This window comes from Heterocephalus glaber, unplaced genomic scaffold (assembly GCF_053883595.1).
Source record: "Heterocephalus glaber isolate CG9 unplaced genomic scaffold, H.glaber_assembly_v1.0 deba00000738, whole genome shotgun sequence".
Classification (NCBI taxonomy): domain Eukaryota; kingdom Metazoa; phylum Chordata; class Mammalia; order Rodentia; family Bathyergidae; genus Heterocephalus; species Heterocephalus glaber.
Window position 1 is genome coordinate 10,201,663 of NW_028258161.1, and position 19,149 is coordinate 10,220,811.

Here is a 19,149-nt window from a genome sequence, read left to right on the forward strand (position 1 = left end):
TTTAATCTGATCACTTGATTTTTTTTTTTTTTTGCTGTACCGGGAATCAAACTCAGGGCCTTGTAGCTTGCAAGGCAGGCGCGCCAACATTGAGCTAAATCCCCAGCCCCAAGAAGTTTTATTTTAATAAGGCGTACACTTTAAAGAAAGATCCTTAGTCTGGCAGACTGCCTATCACTTTTCCAGCTTTGCCAAGCCTTGATATAAAGAAATCTGTATGGAAGGATGAAACAATTTTTTTCCTTACAAAAACCTGTTAATTTAAGAAGCAATTATAGCTTATATTAGCATTTTTCTCTAGATCATATCTCTTGTGTTTTCACATAAAGCTTATGGGCATCTTTATTAGTACTCAGAATAAAATAAATTTTCTATTTTCGTTTACTGCATGAACAATTAAATTAGTACTTACATCCCTCTGAAAAGACTCATTTTATTTTCTGTGGATATCCTTTTAATGACAGAAGCAAACTGGAAAAGGGGGTGCAAAGTGTTTTCAAATTCTGTTCTATTGTTGCTAACTATTCAGACTTGAAAAGTTTCAAGGGCTTAAAAATCCCTATTACTACTCTTTAAGTCAAGCAAATGAAATGGCACTAAGCAGAATACTGATATAGATAAGCAGTATGGAAACCAATTGATCCTACTTACTACTGTATTCACGGGATTCTGGGCAAGTGACCCACCTGAAGGTCAGAATTTCTCTATTACATTGAGTATTACTTCTCAACAAAATGCTTATCAGAACCACTTCTGAAGCTTAAAAAATAATAACATACAGACTCCAACTCAGATCTAATGAACCTGGGGCAACATACTCATATGTACAACTTGAAAAGTTTCATGTGTGATTTTGGTGCCTTTGGTGGTTACGAAACAAAGAGCCTGCAAGTCTGCTTCCAGCTGCCAGGAGGAGAGCAGCTCTGTGATGAGGCCACACGTCCAAAGGTAACCAACCAGTCAAGTACCAGGCTGAAACCTCGAGCCCAAAGTACACCCTTTCCCTTTCGAAGGTGATTATCTCAGGTATTCTGTCACAGTGAGGGGAGAGGATACAAGACTCTGGTGGCCCTTTTGCTCTAATAAACCTCTCAAACTTTTTATGATGGAAATGTTGTGAGAGGTGTTACATAAATCTCTCATCTGCAGCCCTGCTTCATCTGGCCAGCTAAAACAATGTTGGGTGCTTTTACGTGGCACGAAACTTTCACCAAATAAACTGTATCTTAAAAAAAAAAGGCTCGAGATCCTTAGACTCCTTTTAACTAAAAGCGTACAAAATGAAATATAATCACAGCAAAGTACGATACTGAGGACTGAGCAGAGTAAAAATAAATTTAAGATGGGAAGGCTAAACCATTTTCTAGATAGATTATCAATGACCTTCCAAAGCCTGTTACAAGTTATCATTATATGCGTTTTAATTTTTTTTGTATTATATGCCACAATCTACCCATATAACTGGAAACTACTGAGTTTAGTAATGCAAATGCTAATTTGAGAAGTAGTCTTCATTTTACCAGAAGTATTGCCAAAGGTACAAGTTTTGTATTTAAGGTGCTAACTAGGTGTCTCTCCTCTTTGTTCAGAATCCCCTAACACAGCATCTTCTATTATTCAGTAGCATTCTACCTGAACATGAGCTTCCTCAGCAGGGAAACTGTATTTATCCCAGCCTCTAGTCCTACTGCAAGACAGGAGCCAGCATTAACATGTAGTTGTCGACTGCACGCTGGATTCTGCAGCAGGCACAAGTGCACATTTAAGCACATTCTCTCTCAACCTCCAGGTCAGTCTTTGCAAGTGGCTGCAAAACTGCTGGTGATGGGGATAATGCTGGTGATGCCAGGTCCCTAACAATATAAATGTCGTAGAGGTTAATAAATTTTGTGCTAAATTCATAAAGCTAAGTGACACTATGTAGAGTAGATCCAAATTACCTGTGATGTATTTTAAATACTACCCATAAATTACTGAAGTGTTTATCATATAAAAGGCAACAAAATTACTATTAAGAATACATTAATCACTGCGCTTTTCACACAGAAACCTAATTTTAATTAACAGTTCCATCTAAAACCTTTGCTGGAATCTACTGTTTTAGGATGTGGGACTAAAACACTTAATACTGTATTTTATTAAACTAAACATGAATAGAAAACTTGGGTTTTTGAAATTAGTCAGCAAAAGATAAAGAATGAGCTTACATAAGAGAGGAAAAGCAGTGTTTTCCATTACCAAGTCATTTGCTCTTAATAAGAGTATCAGCCTCTACTCGCCTTCAATGATGTAAAGTTTTCTAAGTATTTAAGAAAAACAGTGGCTACTTTAAATGTCTTCCCGTAAGGTCTTTGGTAATTTTAGCTCTAGTAATTTCACTGTGTGCGCGCCTATGCTCTTTTTGGTTTTAAAGTGAGTGTATCTGCTGTAAGAGGTAAAACTTTCCTTTCTTTCATACTTAATTTATGAATTATTGACTTGTGTTTTCAACTTTTGCCAGAAGGGGGAGTAAGTAACCTACCTAAAAAACTAAACTACAAAGTTTATCATTCAGCTCTTTCAAACCACCCTTTCAAGCCACCCAACTGTATAAACCAGAGCCAAAATTCATTTCTGGTCTACATTTTTCTGATGTATCAAATAACTCATTTTTTGATAGTAGCATATGTTTATAATCCCAGCACTTTGGAGGCAGAGGCAGGAGAATTTTATATTCAAGCCTAGTCTGGTCAACTTAGTCAAATTGTCTTAAAATTAAAAATAAAGAGGGCTGTGGATATGGCTCAGTGTGAAGGCCCTAGGCTCAATCGCCAGAGCCCCAGAAAGGTGTATGTGTGTGGAGTCCTATTAGGCTGTACAACTGAACAGGACATTTGAATACATGGAACTCTGCTGCTGCCTCTGCTGCCGCTGCCGCTACTACTACTACTACTACTACTACTACTACTACCTACTACTAATACTACTTCTACTTCGACGACTACTACTGCTGCTGCAACAACGACAACATCATTATCAAAAAGGGCATCCTGCTTTTCCTATTTTGTAGGAAGTGTGACACAAGTGTAACACGCAGCAGATTATAACAAAAACAAAGCATGCAAATGTAACAAAAAACCTAAGGTAGTGAGTGAGGTGACAGTATCTATGACTTCCATTTTATTTTACATTACATATTATGAATATTTAAAATCACATATCCTTGGGCCGGGGATATAGCTCAGTGGTTCCGCTGCCTGCCTTGCAAGCCCAAGGTCCTGAGTTTGATCCCTGGCACCAAAAAAAAAAAAAAAATAAATAAATAAAATCACATATCCTAAAACTTTCTTTGGAGTCACAAAGTACGTGAACAGGTGCTGTTTTATAATATAAAGACGATGAATTTTTTGTAATGTTTTACTCAACCAAAAAAGTTTGTCATGGTAATACACACCGAAAATAAGAACATTTTTCAACTTTTAAATAGATTTTACTAAACTGATTTTCCAAGGTAGCAGTATTAACTTACATATTCCTTCCAACCTCATTTCACCACACCCAATCAGTAATAGTTGCCAATCTTAAGGGTGCAAACTGACCTCACACTTAATCTTGATTTCCAGTATGTATGGATAACCTCTTCTATTTAAAAAAAAATCCTGGTAAAATACACGTAACAAAATTCACCATTTAGCTCCATTTTTTGGGGGGGAAGGTTATTGAACACAAGGGCTCTCATATGTTAGGCAACTGCTCTATCACTGAGCTACATCTCCAGCCATTTTTGTATTTTATAAGTTGCCCAGGCTGGACTTGAATTTGTAGCCTTCCTGCCTCAGCTTCTCAGAGTACTGTGATTAAAAGCATGCACCATCACTGCCTGCTATACCTTGGCCATTTTAAGTGTATGGTTCAGTATCATTAAGAAATTCACATTTCTGTGCATCACAATGACTCATCCCCACAGCCTTTTTATCTTCCCAGCAAAAATATCTTACCAACTCCTCATTCAACACCCGCATCAGCTACTGGTAGTCACTATTCTATTTTCTGTCTCTGAATGTGTCCATTCCAGGCACCTCATACATGTGGAATTACACAATAGGTAAACTTCTGTGTCTTAGAAGTGTAATCTTTTCAATTTACAACTTGTGTCAGAATTCATTCCTTATGACAGTTGATGAACACTGCATTGCATGCATGAGTATCATATTTTATTCTTTCCATCTATGGATGAGTACTTCAATTGTTTCTAATGTTTTTCTTTTATAAGTAATAGCTATGAACACTAACAATACCTGTTTGAATCCTTGGCTTTCAGTACTTTTAGTTTTGTATGTAGGAGCAGAACTGCTGGATGGCAGTTAACTCTACCTTTGACTTTTTGAGGAACTGAACTTTAAATTCCTACCAACAATGTTCAAGTGTACCAATGTTCTTCAAACACCTGTTATTTCCTTTAAATAAAATTATAAGCAATCCTAGTGAAGCAGTATTTAATTGTAGCTGTGATTTATATTTCCTTAATGAATAATGGTATTGAGCATCTTTTCATGTTTATTGAGCATTAGAACACGCGCTTTGGCTGGGTGTGGTGGCACATGACTGTAATACCAGTACTTGGGAGGCTAAGGCAAGAGAATCGCTATGCAGCCAGTCTAGGCTACACAGTGAGTTCAAGACCAATCTGAGCTACATGGCAAGACCTTGTCTCAAAAAACAAAACAAAAAAGAATATATTCTTTGGAGAAACACAGTTAAGTCCTTTACGCATCACTGAACTGGGTTGGTTTTTGTTGTTGCTTCTAATTCCTTATCACATATATGATTTGTGAGTATTTTCTCAAATTCTGTGAGTTGTCTCGTTTGCCCTGATAGTCTTCTTTGAAGGACAAGTTTTTAGTGCTGATAAAGTCCAATATGCATTTTTATTTTTTGGTCTGTGCTTTTGGTGTTATGTCCAAGAATCACTGACAAATCCAATGTTAGGGAGATTTTCTCCTATGGTTTTTTTCTAAGAGTTTCAGCTTTGGAAATTAGGTCTTTGGCCCATTTTCAGTTAAGAAAGTAAGCCTAGGAATCAAAAATTCCTCTTTTCTACTTGTTTGTTCATATCTTTTGTCCATTTTTCTATTATTTTTGCATTCGTTTGCATAAATTGCTAAAGTATCATTTTACATACGTTGGAAATATTTTTTTACTAATTTGCTATCTTTCACTGGACTTTCTGTCAGAGAAGTTTTAAATGTCGTACATGACCAAATTTATCAACTTATTAAAGGTAAATTCATTTTGGGTCTTAATGATCAAAAAGGTCTTCCTTATCCCCAAGCAATAAACAAGATTTTCTAATGTGTTCTTTTTAGCATAGCTGTTTCTCTTCATCATCTTTATTAAGTTGAATTAATGCCATTTATTTATGCTAACTAAACTTGATTTAAACTTATCAAGATTCCCATTCCTCCAACTAATGTACTGTCATTCAACAAATATCTGAGAAACTCTATAGCCAAGCTTCCTAATTTTTCATAAATGTGTAGTGGCCCCCAAAGCTATTTTAAAACAAACCATTCTAGCATAAATCATAAAATAGTATGCGCTTTTTTGCTAGTTTTCTGAACCAGAATTTTTTTTGTGACCAAAAAATTCCCTCTTAATTATCAGTCTCTAAAAGCATTTATTAAAAATTGAGTTCAGGGAGCCGGGGATTTAGCTCAGTGGTTCCGCCGCCTGCCTTCGACCTGAATTCGATCCCCGGTACCAAAAAAAAAAAAAAATGAGTTCAAGAACCAGGTATGCTGGCACATGCCTGCAAATGCTAGCACTTGGGAGTCTGAGGCAGGAGGATCATCTTGAGTTCAAGGCCAGCCTGAACTACATAGTCAGACCCTGTCTCAAAAATCAGTTCATCCAAAAGGTAGTATATCAAAAACTAAGAAAGCAATAGACAAGTAGTAGTATTATATTTGTTAGGCTTTACATAACATTAATAGTTCTGAAGTTTTTTTTTTTTTTTACTGAAGTTAATGTTACTGCTTTCATTTAATCATTCTACCTTCCCAAAAGAGCATCTATATTACTTTTAATTTTGAAGGTTTAAAAAAAAAAAAAGCAAGGCATGTCAGATGTACAGTTTAGTACCAAGCCAGATGTCAGTATGATGCCTTAAGTATTCTTTAATTGAAAATAATTTTTTTATTAAGCTGTGTATTTCCTTCAGAATTGTGGATGTTTAAAAGTTGATTTTCACTGTTGAATGACAAAGGAAGGGACTATCATATGCTCTGCAATAGGGGTTCTCAGTGGATGAATTTATCCTACAAGAACACCTGGCATTATTTGGACATGTTTTCAGGTGCACGGCTGGGTGAGCGCTGCTGGCAGTCAGTCGCCAGAGGCCTAGGATATGGCTGAATTATCTATGCGCACAGGAAAGTCCCTTACAACAAGGAATTATTTAGCCCCAAATGCCAGTAATGACCAGTTGGAGAAACCCTGCTCTAAAGAGTACAGGATTCAGTGACACTGTCATTTTTCAGGTTAGTAGTAAAGACTGAAGAGGGGCTGGGGATGTAGCTCAGTGGTGCCACTGCCTGCCTCACAAGTCCAAGGTCCTGAGTTCGATCCTCAATACCAGAAAACAAACAAACAAAATTGAATTGAATCTGTAGCAGATAATTTTTTTATTTAAAAAACTTAGCAGAATGTTTCACTGTCATAAAAATATATGCTTTCAGAGTTTGGTTTATTTCATTTTGTTTTACTTCAGTTTATTTATTTTTAAAATTTTTGGTACCAGGGACTGAACTCAGGGCCTTCCGCTTGTGAGGCAGGTGGTGGAACCACTGAGCTAAATCTCCAGCCCCTCTTCAGTTTATTTTGATAAAATAATGGCCAGATATTCTAAATAGGTGAATTTGAGAGGGTAAATGCCGTTTTTCATGTGTCTTAAACTAAGTCATCCATAAAAAGTTAATGTCTTAACATATGCTAGTCTTAGGGTTCATTCAAATATACCTACAGATACCATCAAAACACAAAAGGGAATTTTATTCCACATGACAAATACTTCTTATTAATACCTAGCTAGTCTTTCCTCCTCCTTCCGTTACAGAACCTAGATACATGAACCCATTCATGAGTTAGCATGAGGCACTGAGGAGGTCTGCTTCTGTGACTAACTTAGCCATGTTAATAAATCATAACTACATTAATGAAAAATCTCACCAATAGATGCACAAAGGTCACCTAAACACACACTGATTTAAGTGGGAAATTGTTTTATTCCACCCAACACTAGTATCACTACAAGGGCAGATAAGAGTTACACAGCTCCTCCCCATCTGTCTCTTCAGGAATTGAAAACTTTGGGTTTATCTTATATTCTTTCTCTCAAATGACACAATGGCATTAACAGATCTAAATCTACTGCTCAGATACTTTAGTGTGTAACACATATACACTGCTCTCTTACTCTAAAATACCATGACCAATGCAGGTAACGTCTCCAACCTTTAACACATTATCATCCTTGCAGCTGTTTATCCATGCGCAACAAATACCTGCACTCTGCTCAGTATCTGTCAAGCACTGGGGACCGAGCAGCAGGTGAGAAGGCAAAGATCCTGCTCTTGTATAATTCTGCGTGCTACCACTGACATCTTTAGATACTATTACTTCATCGTACTATAAGGCATTTGCAACCCAACAGATCAACCTGATTTGAATTATCAATCTTTGATAGAAATGATGTAATTGTTTTTTGTTTGCAGTGCTGGGGATCAAACTCAGGGCCTCATCCATGGCAGCCAAGTGCTCTACCACCGAGTTACACTCCCAGTACTAATTATGTAGCTGTTAAGGAAAATCCAAATAAGGGCAATCACAATGTTTATGAGGAGAGCCAATACAAGCTTAGTTGTCTCACAGATGTCTCCCCTGATAAAGAAATAATTTCAAATTAATGGACACTTCACAAATTTAGACTAACAAGAGTGATGTGGAGGTATCAAAACTATCATACATTTAAAGAAATGAAATGTATCTTAAATTAAGATGCAAAGGTAAACATTAGGAAAGACCGCACAATTTTCCCTATGTACACATAAACAATTTTAAGGTAATCAAGTTTCTTCCTATAAGCTTCAAATTAGTATAATTTTTTTTTTTGGTACCGGAGATCGAATTCGGGTCCTTGTGCTTGCAAGGCAGGCAGTGGAACCACTGAGCTAAACCCCCGGCCATATAATTAATTAAATTTGTCAGGAAAGATGCTCAAAAGCATGGAGAGGAAAGTAATATTTAAATACAAAATGTATAAAAAACAATGTCTAACCCTAAAAGGGTACAATATAATTGAAAAAACTAAAATTACCAGTGCTGTAACACACAAAAGTACAAAGCACTTAAGACTGAGAGAAGTTAACTGATACAAGTAGAAAAACAACAGAGCTGGGTCTTAAAGAAGTCCTGAGTTCAACAGGATAGGAATAGAAGAACAAACATATCTTACTTAGTAAAGGCTAAAAAAAGTAAAATTCTAAAACTGTACAAGTCCGCAACAGATACATGATGGAGAATGTATAAGCAGGGCCAGGGATGTAGCTCAGTGGTGCGGAACCTGCCTGGCAAGCACAAGGTCCTGAGTTCGATCCCTGGTACCAGAGAATGGATGAACACAGACTGTGTAGAGATCAAGTTACTATGTCAGACTCCATCTAGACCATCAAAGTTTGCTACAATCTTAGTACACAGTAAGGACTTTATCATCTGGACTAATGAGAGACCATTAGAAGGAGACAATAAAATTCATTTTGAATTTGCAATCATGACACTAAGAAGACAGAAAAAGAAGGAACTAGAACACCACAGTGGCTATCGTGGAAAAGAATATACACAAATGAGTTATCCAAGATTTGTCAAAGGGTGAGTAGAAAGAGGAGAGAGGGGAGGTAGGTGGGCAAGAAGATTGAAGAACAAGGAAAAACTGGGAGGCAGGGCATAGCACGGTTAAATACTGAGAATCTAAGGATAAATTATGGAAAAGAGGAGAAAATCTGCAACACTACCTGAGGAAATGTTAACGAGTACCAAGAACTTACAGAAGGAAATAAGAGTGTGAAGAACAACTAACAATTTAGACATCATGATAATCACAAAGAATGACTAGCAAAAAAGGGACATGTGCAAGAAAAAGAACAAAACAAAACAAACAAAACAGCTGAATGCTACTAATATTACAGAACAGGAAGACACAAGAATTAGAAAACTAGAGAGCAGTACATCACAGAAGCCAAGGAAAAACTTGACGAGAGAAGAGCTAATAAATGTTAAAAGTACAAAAGTGAAACGAGATAAAGAATTTTACAAGGCTGTGTGATTTTGTTGTTTTTCCTGTGTCAGGATCTAGATACATTATTGCTCAGTCTAGTCTTGAATTGTGGGCTCAAGTGATCCTCCCACCTTAGTTTCTCAAACAGCCAGGGCTCAAAAAGGTAGGCACCACTGCACTAAGTTGGATTTTTTTTTTTTTGGTACCACGGGGGTTCAACTCAGGACCTTGTGCTTGTGAGGCAGGCAGCTGCAACACAGAGCTAAATCCCCAGTCCTGGAATTTAAAAAAATGACATGGGTTTAAAAATAAACTTTTTTGAGACCAAAGAATCAAAATTACAAGAACTAAAAACCAAAACTAAAAAGCATCCATTGACAATATATTAATTAATGTATTAATTTTCATTTCACCTCAGAAATTTTGGCAACTTAACTCAGCAAGAGGATTTGATGTTTATGTATTAATTTTGGCATAAGCCATCTTTAAGTAAATTTATTTGAACACGTGTCAACAAATTAAATCAATGTGAAAGCTTAGATCAATAAACAGATTCGGCTTAAAGGTTCATCATCATCTAACTCCACTTGACATTTCTTTTTTCGAGATAGGGTCTCGAAAGGCTGGCCTTGAACTCAAAGCAACCCTCCTGCCTCAGCCTCCCAAGTGCTGAGACGACAGGCACGTGGTAACGTGCCCGGCTCTCCACTGGACGTGTCAAGAGTTCAACACTAACATCTGCTAATGGGCTCATCCATGACACAGTGGTAGAAGGTTCATGAAAACTTACTTCCTTTTCACGCTTCTGGTCATAAAGCGAATTGGTTGCGAACTGAATCAAACTCGATGGTTAGGTTCAATCTCAACCTTACAGGGAAAATTCGATTTGGTTAGCAACCAGAATAGTGGAAAGAATTAAGTTCATGAACTGAGGTGCTATTGTAATTTGTGTACTACTGCTTTTTAATTTTGTTATTCTCAAGATATTTGATGAAGTATAGTTTGGGATTGTGAAGAGCCTATGCAAATACATTTGTCACACTGCTTAGGTTACACTTCCCAAGTGACTGCTACCAAAGTTATTCTGTAACTTTTAAACATGTTAGCACTGAGTTGTATAAACACAATTTGGATTGCAATGTTTATTTGTAAGCCTCAGATGTAAGGTTTGATTTAGAAACTAGTATACCTTATCCTGTAGCACTCGTGACTCGGTTATTAATCCACAAACTGAAACCAGCAACCTGCTGGAAACCACAAGCTAGACTTGGAAATAGGGAAGGTAATGGGAATAAGGGAGATGAAAGGAGAGGGAGCTAACAGGGAAGAGAAACACTGAAGTATGTTATATACGTGTACCAATACAGAAAAGTAAAAACTGATTGACGGAGAAATGCTAAGTTTAAAAATGCCTATATTTTCATCAAACTTTAGAAAACTGAGACAACTTCTAATCAAGATAATCATTACAAAAATTAAAAATTTTATGCAAATATGAAGGGATAGTCATTTAATGTTGACCAGTTATTTAACCATTGTTAAACATTATAAATTAAGCACTTGACTTCAGTGTCAAACGCAAAAAGTCTTAATTATAAATTAAAAGAAAAAGCTACACATGACTAATTCTAGACCTACATCTATGCAGCAAGTTAAAAAAAAAAAAAAGAAGAAGAAAAGAATTTATACTAAAGCCTTATGTAAGCCAAAGGAAATAATGTCATATATCAGAAACTAAAGTTCAACGTGCAGCATTCAGTAACAATGGCATACCTTTTCTTTCTGTTTTCTGTGCAGGGACAGAAGGTGTGGGTGTAGGCAGTTTTGATAAAGTAGATGCTCCATTAGCATCAAATGATTTCTTTGGCTGGTGATCAGACTGCAGCGTGAATGGACTAGAAGGAACAGAGCTTGGGGCAGCAGTTGGATGCACCACTGGTTTGACGGGGTGCTGAACTGGCGTAGAGCTACTGTGAGTCTCTGCTCTTGGCAGTCTGTAGTCTCTGTCATTGTGTCTGCTTGTCTGAGACAAAATGTTCTGTGGGAGCAAACTACTGGCATCACTGGAATGCTTGTCTTCCACTTTACAGTTCACAGTTCGAAAAAAGATGTTGGAATGACAGAAGGGGAAGAAAAAAGATTACGTTAGAATCCTGTCTTTAACATCAGCTAATTTAGCGACATACTTATAAATATATATATAAAATTTTTTTAATAAAACTGCAAGCCCAGTTAGTGTCTGCAGTTTTACTACTAGAATATATTTTTAAAAAATAGAAGAGGAAAAGTTTAAATAATCTATACTCAGACTTCAAGTGAGCCGGTAGTTTCTTAGTATTCTTTAGAACCATGCTGTAGTTTAAACAAAATATAAAAGAACAAATAAAAAAACCATCAATATGGTGTTATAACGTTTCACTCATATTGAGGTGGCTAATTAGTGGGCTCCGAAGTAGTTATGCTAGGGTTTAAGTGACTTCATTTTCAGATGGTTGAGCTTATGACGAACTGTGCACTCAGTAAACCAACTCAGTATTTTTAGTAATACTAAGAGTAACAAAATTATGGTATGTATGCTATCTACAAACACAAGTCCTATATCCACAGCCTAATCTGAAAAATCTATCACAAGGTGAAAACAGATCCTTTCAATTTAAAGGCAGAGAAATATTTTAAACTCACAAATAGGTACTAAAACCAGTTTAAACTCTTTATCAATTTAAATTCTAGTACTATGCCTCCACAAAATAATACATAGGAAGGAAAATTTCAATCATGTTAACAAAGTTTATTATTTATTGAAGTCTCCAAAGTAAACCATAATATTCCAATCTAAATAACCAAAGAATCAAAGTAACCTCCAAGTAAAGAAACACCATAAAATTCAAGAACATGATAGGTAATGAATGACAACTTTACCAAAGGATACCGTCTCTGTTGAATATTGTATTTTTTTTTCCAATTCCAAGCTCTTCTAATTCTAAAGAACAAGACTGACCAAAGAAATACTCTCAAACTTTAAGTCAATTTTAAAGTTGTCTGCACACAACTGCATGTTATATCCCAACCACACATACTGGGATGCTGCCAAAAAATTTCAACCATACCAAAACACAAGGTCTCTTAATGACCCAATATAAAATCTGGCGTTACATAATTTTAGTCTAGATTTTCTTCATGCAAAGAATATACTAATATGTGTAATATAAACTTTTACAAAAAAGATAAAACAGATAATACCATGCCCAACTATATCACTTTAATACCTAGAACTTTTCCTTCTTGATCAAGAAAATTCTCTTTCAGTTATGTATGGCCAGTCAAAATGTATGAAGCAGTGCGCTGAGATGAAAATCAAAACAAGTAACTTCAAACATGTATAAGTTAAAAAGAGCAGCATTATAGAAACGGGAAGTTAGAGCTGCAACAGCTTGTATTACTCACACACTCTAGACAGAACAGTTAAGTAAGTGGCTCTATACACCCTCCCCCCTTGCACATTTCTACGTGTTCCTGAGTAGAGGGGAGGTATACTACAGGCATCTGAAGGGTATGATGCTCTATAACCTACAGAACAAGAGGAGTCTCTCACAGCAAAAAATTTTATCCATATAACTTTCACTATCAAGTTGTAGAGAGCATTATCTCTTTACATATAAAAATCTTTACAATCCCTCCTCACTTTCTATCCAAGCATCAATATATACTTACTGTACACCCGGGGAAACTGCTAATGTTTTTTGAATAGACAGTAAACATTTAAATGGCTTACTGACTTTGTTACTAGCACAATACATACAGGTCACGTAGGCAGTTAAAAAGAAAAAGAAAACAAGCAACATAACTAAGCTCCTTTCTCAAACACTAAAATCTAAAAACAGTGTGATACGTACACGACTATACTTCAACACAGCCACAGACTCACTGATTCATCACCTATACAACTAGGAAATTAACTTTAGGTAAGTGGGCAGATATGAATCATCATCTTGTTTACAAGGCTAAAAAGCGACCCAAGTATCCTTGGATAGGGTTTATTTATAAATGAACATCCACACAAATGTAATACTATGCAGGCAACAAGTATTATGTTATAAACTCAAATGGAAATATACTGCTGAAATATTAAAACCGACTATAACCAGTGATAACCCCATCTTTGGGGAAAAATACAATATATCAAAAAAAGTATGTGCCAAAATGTTGCTGGGTCATGGGATTAAAAAGTTTACTTTTCTTCTAATTTTTAAACAGGCATGCTTTACTTTTGAAATAATGAACAAAAACTTTAAAAAAAAAATTTTATTTGAAATACAGAGGTACTTCCATTCACAAACACTTTTTTTTTGGTACTGGGATTGAACTCGGGACCTTGCACTTGCAAGGTCTAAATCCCTGGCCCCATGAACACTTTCGCTTATGAACAATTTGGTTTGCAAACAAAGACAGATTTGGCAAAAGTTTGTTTTTGTTTTCAAACTCTGCACTGGGTGATGAACACGACCATGGCCATCTTTCCCAGAATTGTGGAACAAATTAGTGAACCAAGGCATCACTGTAAGAAGTTGCATATATAACACACAAAGAAGCCACGCTGCCTTCCTATTGATTTTCCAGAATCAGATCTCTAATTCCTCCCTTTACTTACCCTACCCCATGGAACAGTGACTTAAATGAGAGGTTACTCTGGGAAGAATCTTCTCCGAGCACTATCAGCTCAGAGTGGCAAGAACTGGCCCAATCTAGTGCTGCTAATTCTCAGATTTAGTAGGGGAACAATACTGCATCCTCCATATTATACTTATGTCTACTAAAAAAGGTTAATTTTACACCAATGGCTACTTCTTCTCTATGATTCAATTCCTCTATTTGCTCAAGTCCCACGAGCGAGGTGCTATTTATTTACTTCAAGAGGAAAAGCTTTGCCCAAAATCGGTTCCTTAAAAAGTAAAGAGAAAAAAATTAAAAAAAAAAAAGGTGAAGAGACTAGATCAAGTCTATCTCAAAGCACGTTATTTTATTTCCTAACTTTTGTACTGTGAATCACTGTTTTCACTACAATTTCATTAATTTATGATTTAAAATTTAATGTTCCAAGAAACATAGTTTAAATGTTCAGTCACTCAAAAAAATGTAACTGGTTTTTCTTAAGCATTTTTTTCCCATCAGTGAATGAATATTCCTTGTTGAGACCAAGTACAACTATTACTTGGATTTTTGAGTTAAACATACAGGAATTTAATGGTTACCTCTAAGAATTCCAAGAACACATCTTAAAATTCCTCAAAAGTTTTAAAATTCAATAAAGAACTCTATGGGATTTAAATTTTATCTGGGAAAAGGGAAAACTACTTGGGAATATGGAAACTTAGTAAAACTGTAAATCTCTGATTAATTAAAACCATCCCATTTTCACCAAATTCTGGCCTCAACATAACATTAAGGTATCCCCATAGTTTGATTACTGCTGAAGAGCACCCTTTGATCAGGAGGTTCTCAAAAAAAAAAAGTTCCAGAGCAGTTTTCTAGGTAGAATTATGATAACCCTGCAGGAAACTCTCTGTTCAGAGCTGTGTATTAGAGATCTATATAATCATAATGAAATTAATTCCCAAATACCCAAATACAGATGTTCCCTGACTTAGCAAGGGGCTATAGCCCAATGCACCTATCGTAAGTTGGAAATAGAAAATGAATTTAATACACTTAACCTACTGAAAATCAGAATTTGGGCTAGCCTAATTGCTCATTACAACCCCAGTACACTTAAATCAGCCTACAGCTGGGCAGATAACACAAAACCCATTTTATAATCAAGTACTGTGTCACCAATGTAATTTATTGAACACTGTGTAACAATGACTGCAGGCAGTTTTTACACCACTATAAAGTTTAACTTCCTAAACCAAAGAATCATCTATGCATGTACAGATAAGTTTCTAAGTGATAACATAAAAAGCCAGGAGGTACTTGGGGGTCACCGTTTGTGTGTTTCAGGCTAAAATCCAGTGAGTTTTGTGTCCTGTTTAATGCAACAAAAATGAGGACACAGGGGTGACCTTGTTTTTTGCTTTTAAAAAAATAAAAACCAATATGCAATTGTATTAACAATTCAACTGCAACTGCATGAAAGCCATTATGAATAGTATACCTTCTCCCTTTTCAGGAAACTAGTGTAAGTTAGAGACACAGACCCAACATGGAAGAAATCACGTAATTTTTATTTTAATTTACACATGTAGACAATAACATATATAAATGTGTAAACAAAAATTAATACTCACTTCCACTGGCAAACCCACTAGTGGCTGTTGCTTGCATCACCTCTCTTCTGTAATCCCTATCTTTTGGGAAGCTATTAACTGCCACCTTATTTGCTTCTTTTTGTCTCTGTTCTCTAAAAATAAGAAAATAAAGCCATAAAAATCACATCACGGCCTTAAATGTTCACAATAATTGCTGTGGTTAAATGCTCAACAAAATATTATATAAGACTATGAGAGGTGAGCATGGTCTATAATTCAACTGCTGTGGGACATAGGAAGTACAGAAAACTAGTATTTTTCACTCATGGCAATACCATACCAATTCTTTATACTACTAACCCTATAATCAAAACTTTGTAGTATTAATTCTACATATGCCAGAAAAATATAACATGAAAATTATAAAGATTTCAAATCATGTAAGGAAGATCCATAGAGATTAATAACATCTTTTTTAAATACACTGACTTTCAAAGGCTCCCCAAACAGTTCCCTTTCTGCCCTACATTTGTTTTTAAGATAAATTGTGAAAACACAAGATAATGGGCCAATAAATGAAATTAAGATGAGGAGTAATGGACATCACTACAATAGACCTAAAATTAGACCATCTAACGCCATCAGATGCTTAACCTGTAGAATTAAGAAATATTTAATGTGGTACCTTTCAAGCCACTCTTTTGGTTTTTCCCACTGTGAAACTTCTGTTCGGCAATTGTAGTAATATTTTTTCCCAGAAGAGCTAATGTGCTCAGACCAGTCATCTGCAGAATCATAAGGCTTAAAAATAATTTTTAAAAATTAGAAAATGTTCATATCATATAATCACCTATTAGGAAATACTGAGACAGACTGTCAATAGCTTTCACAGTGTACATATGGGAAAAGATATATATACGTACTCTGATCTACAGTCTAATTACATATGTATATATTTTAGAACACTAGTATACAAAAGAACACTTAGGTCTTTCAAAGAAAACAAAGCACCAGAAAGATAAATGTTAAACAGGTAATGAATATTAGTTTATTAGGCATAAGAAGAAAAATGTGAAGATAATAAACTCTTTTTGACTTTAGAAAGCATCACAAAAGCTCCTCCTTAGCATAATTTTAACTGCTGAAACTCACTCTCAATTGTTATGATGCCATGAAATCAGCAGTTCTAACCTCTAAGGCACAACAGCAATGATACACAGTGTAACAGAGACGGCTGCCTACATGCACTCAGTGAAAAATGGCACCACAAATTTAAAAAACTAAACAGAAAACCAATTAAAAGCTATGAATTTGTTTCACCCTCCAAATCTATGAGATGAATGAAGTATTAACCAGAATTTAAAATCAGCCTTTCAAAAATTTTCAGAGATGGTCTCATGCAAGTATTGTATAAGCAATTAAAATTACAATAAAATTAGAAAAATCTGAAAGACTCATTTAAGTCCTCTATTGGCCCGAGAATGTCTGATAAAATCTCAATTTTCCTTCTGGTTGAACTCCTTAACTATTTTCTCATAGAAGCTTGTGACCAATATGACAAAGTTGTACTATGGTGGCTTAGCCTTCTGGGGTCACCACAGTGAGGAGTGGCACAATTTTAAAGAGAGGAAATAAACTCTTATTCACTGCCAGCTCCCTCCAAGCCTTAATTTTCCCCACGACAGAGCTAGCTTAGAGAACTTGTAAACTATCTATATGTCACAACACTAGTGATGAGAAGAATGGCTCAAAAACTCTGGTTTCCAAATGCTAATCTTCCTCACTAAATCCACAGATTCTGAAAATCCCCTAGTAATTTTCTAGGCAGCTAGAAAAATATTGCAAATTCTACTACATGTTTAGAATCTTAGATTACATCTCAAAATAATGATGATACTGGACATCAGCCCTGTACCTCCAGACCTCTAGAAGTAGTAGAGAGCTAATTCTCAACCTCCAGCTTTCCACAGTAAGCTACAAGCAGGGGTCAGGAACCTAATTACAAAAGGCCAAATTCAGAAAATTCTTCATCACCTCTATCTAAATTATGCCAAATGATCCCTTTTATGGATGTTATCAAATAGTTACATAGGGTTACTGGGTTACGGAGAGGTGAATGAGATCTGAGGGTAGCAGACAAAAGACACTACACTAGACTAGATCCATGTAGTCTAAACCAGTGCTCCTCAATGTGATGGTAAACTGTCACCTATCAGGCAGGGGGAGTTAAGGAGTTTGAAACAATATATAAACACACTGCTTCTTTCACCAAACCGGGGTGGTGGGGTGGGGGTGGTGTGAGAATCAGTCTAACTAAAAATGTATTTAACATCAGTTAATTTACATCTGGACACAATCTTCAGGACAGTTAAAAGTTTATACTGCCCAGAATCTTGAGGAGTACTGGTCTAATATACTATTATCCAGTCCTAGGTTAGTACTATTGTTTTACTTGACAAAAAAGTGTCCCAGGTTATATATTCTACCTATATATTAATAGGAACTCTGACCTCTCTTCCCTACCCCATTTCCATTCCCAAGAAATTAAGAAAAAAGCAAAGAGGTAATTTAAAATACTGACATGGAACAGACTGGAATGGCAAGTGCTGAATTTTTTTTATTACAAAATGAATTTCTAAAACTGAGAACCAAGCTTAATCAAAGGCCTGTATACATTTCCAGTTTTTCTAAATGAGCCTTGAGTGGTGGCCAACACAGGCTCTACAGCACTTCTCCAAGAGACCTTAGGGAACCCAAGACTCTTTCATAAGACGGAAACTACTTCCTTAACAGTACTAAAACGATTTGATCTTTCCCCCTTCATCTCAAGCACATTTACAGAACATCTGGTATCACAAAACACTGGAGAGGCCGGGAATTTAGCTCAGTGGTTCTGCTGCTTGCCTTGCAAGCGCAAGGTCCCGAGTTCGATCCCCAGTACCAAAAAAAAAACATTGGAGAAAGGAACAGGTATGAAATTCTAAGTCTAAATCAGGCATTAAAGAGATATTTAAAAGTTGGGCCGGGGATTTAGCTCAGTGGTTCTGCCGCCTGCCCTGGAATTGCAAGGGCCTGAGTTCGATCCCCGGTACCAAAAGAAAAAAAAAAAAAAATTTAAAAGTTGCAGAAGTTTATGATTAATTTTAAATAAAGATTTTTAAATCTGCATCAATTTTTAATATAGTATATTTTGGTGATGAAGCCCACATAAAAGCTTTTTTGAAAAAAAAAGTATGAGAATGAATGCCCTAGAAAACAATAGTTACTCCCGGGGATTTACCTCAGTGGTTTCTGCACCTGCCTCGCAAACGCAAGGTCCCAAATTTGATCCCCAGTACCATAAAAAAAAAAAAAAAGTTACCAAGTTATGTATCTATCTAATCTCTCCTTGCATCCAAAATGTGTTCTGGATCTCTTACAAAAATGTTACTTTGTTCTTTAAAAAGCATTCCCTTTTCTACTCTCTTAAGCTATACTACCATTTCTCTAAAACTATAAAAAAGTTAATCTTAGAATTTACAAATTGTTAACATATAACACTTGATTAAATACCAAAGATGGCATTTCCTGTGACCAAGAATTCTGAAAAATCTT

At 35.9% G+C, this 19,149-nt stretch overlaps 1 protein-coding gene across 9 annotated transcripts in view; it reads right to left on the minus strand.

Annotated features, from left to right (window-relative positions):
- Wac (WW domain containing adaptor with coiled-coil) overlaps nucleotides 1-19,149 on the minus strand; it is an 81,805-nt gene that overhangs the window by 14,397 nt on the left and 48,259 nt on the right. For 6 of the 9 annotated variants that reach the window (XM_013078479.3, XM_087206953.1, XM_004861857.4 and 3 more), the window contains exons 5-7: nucleotides 16,241-16,356; nucleotides 15,595-15,707; nucleotides 11,084-11,392 (exon numbers count right to left, since the gene is read on the minus strand). In XM_013078479.3, the coding sequence (XP_012933933.1) occupies nucleotides 11,084-11,392; nucleotides 15,595-15,707; nucleotides 16,241-16,356 (538 nt within the window). The remainder of the gene's footprint in view (nucleotides 1-11,083; nucleotides 11,393-15,594; nucleotides 15,708-16,240; nucleotides 16,357-19,149) is intronic. The other 3 variants (XM_087206955.1, XM_013078482.3, XM_087206954.1) reach the window with 1 other exon arrangement.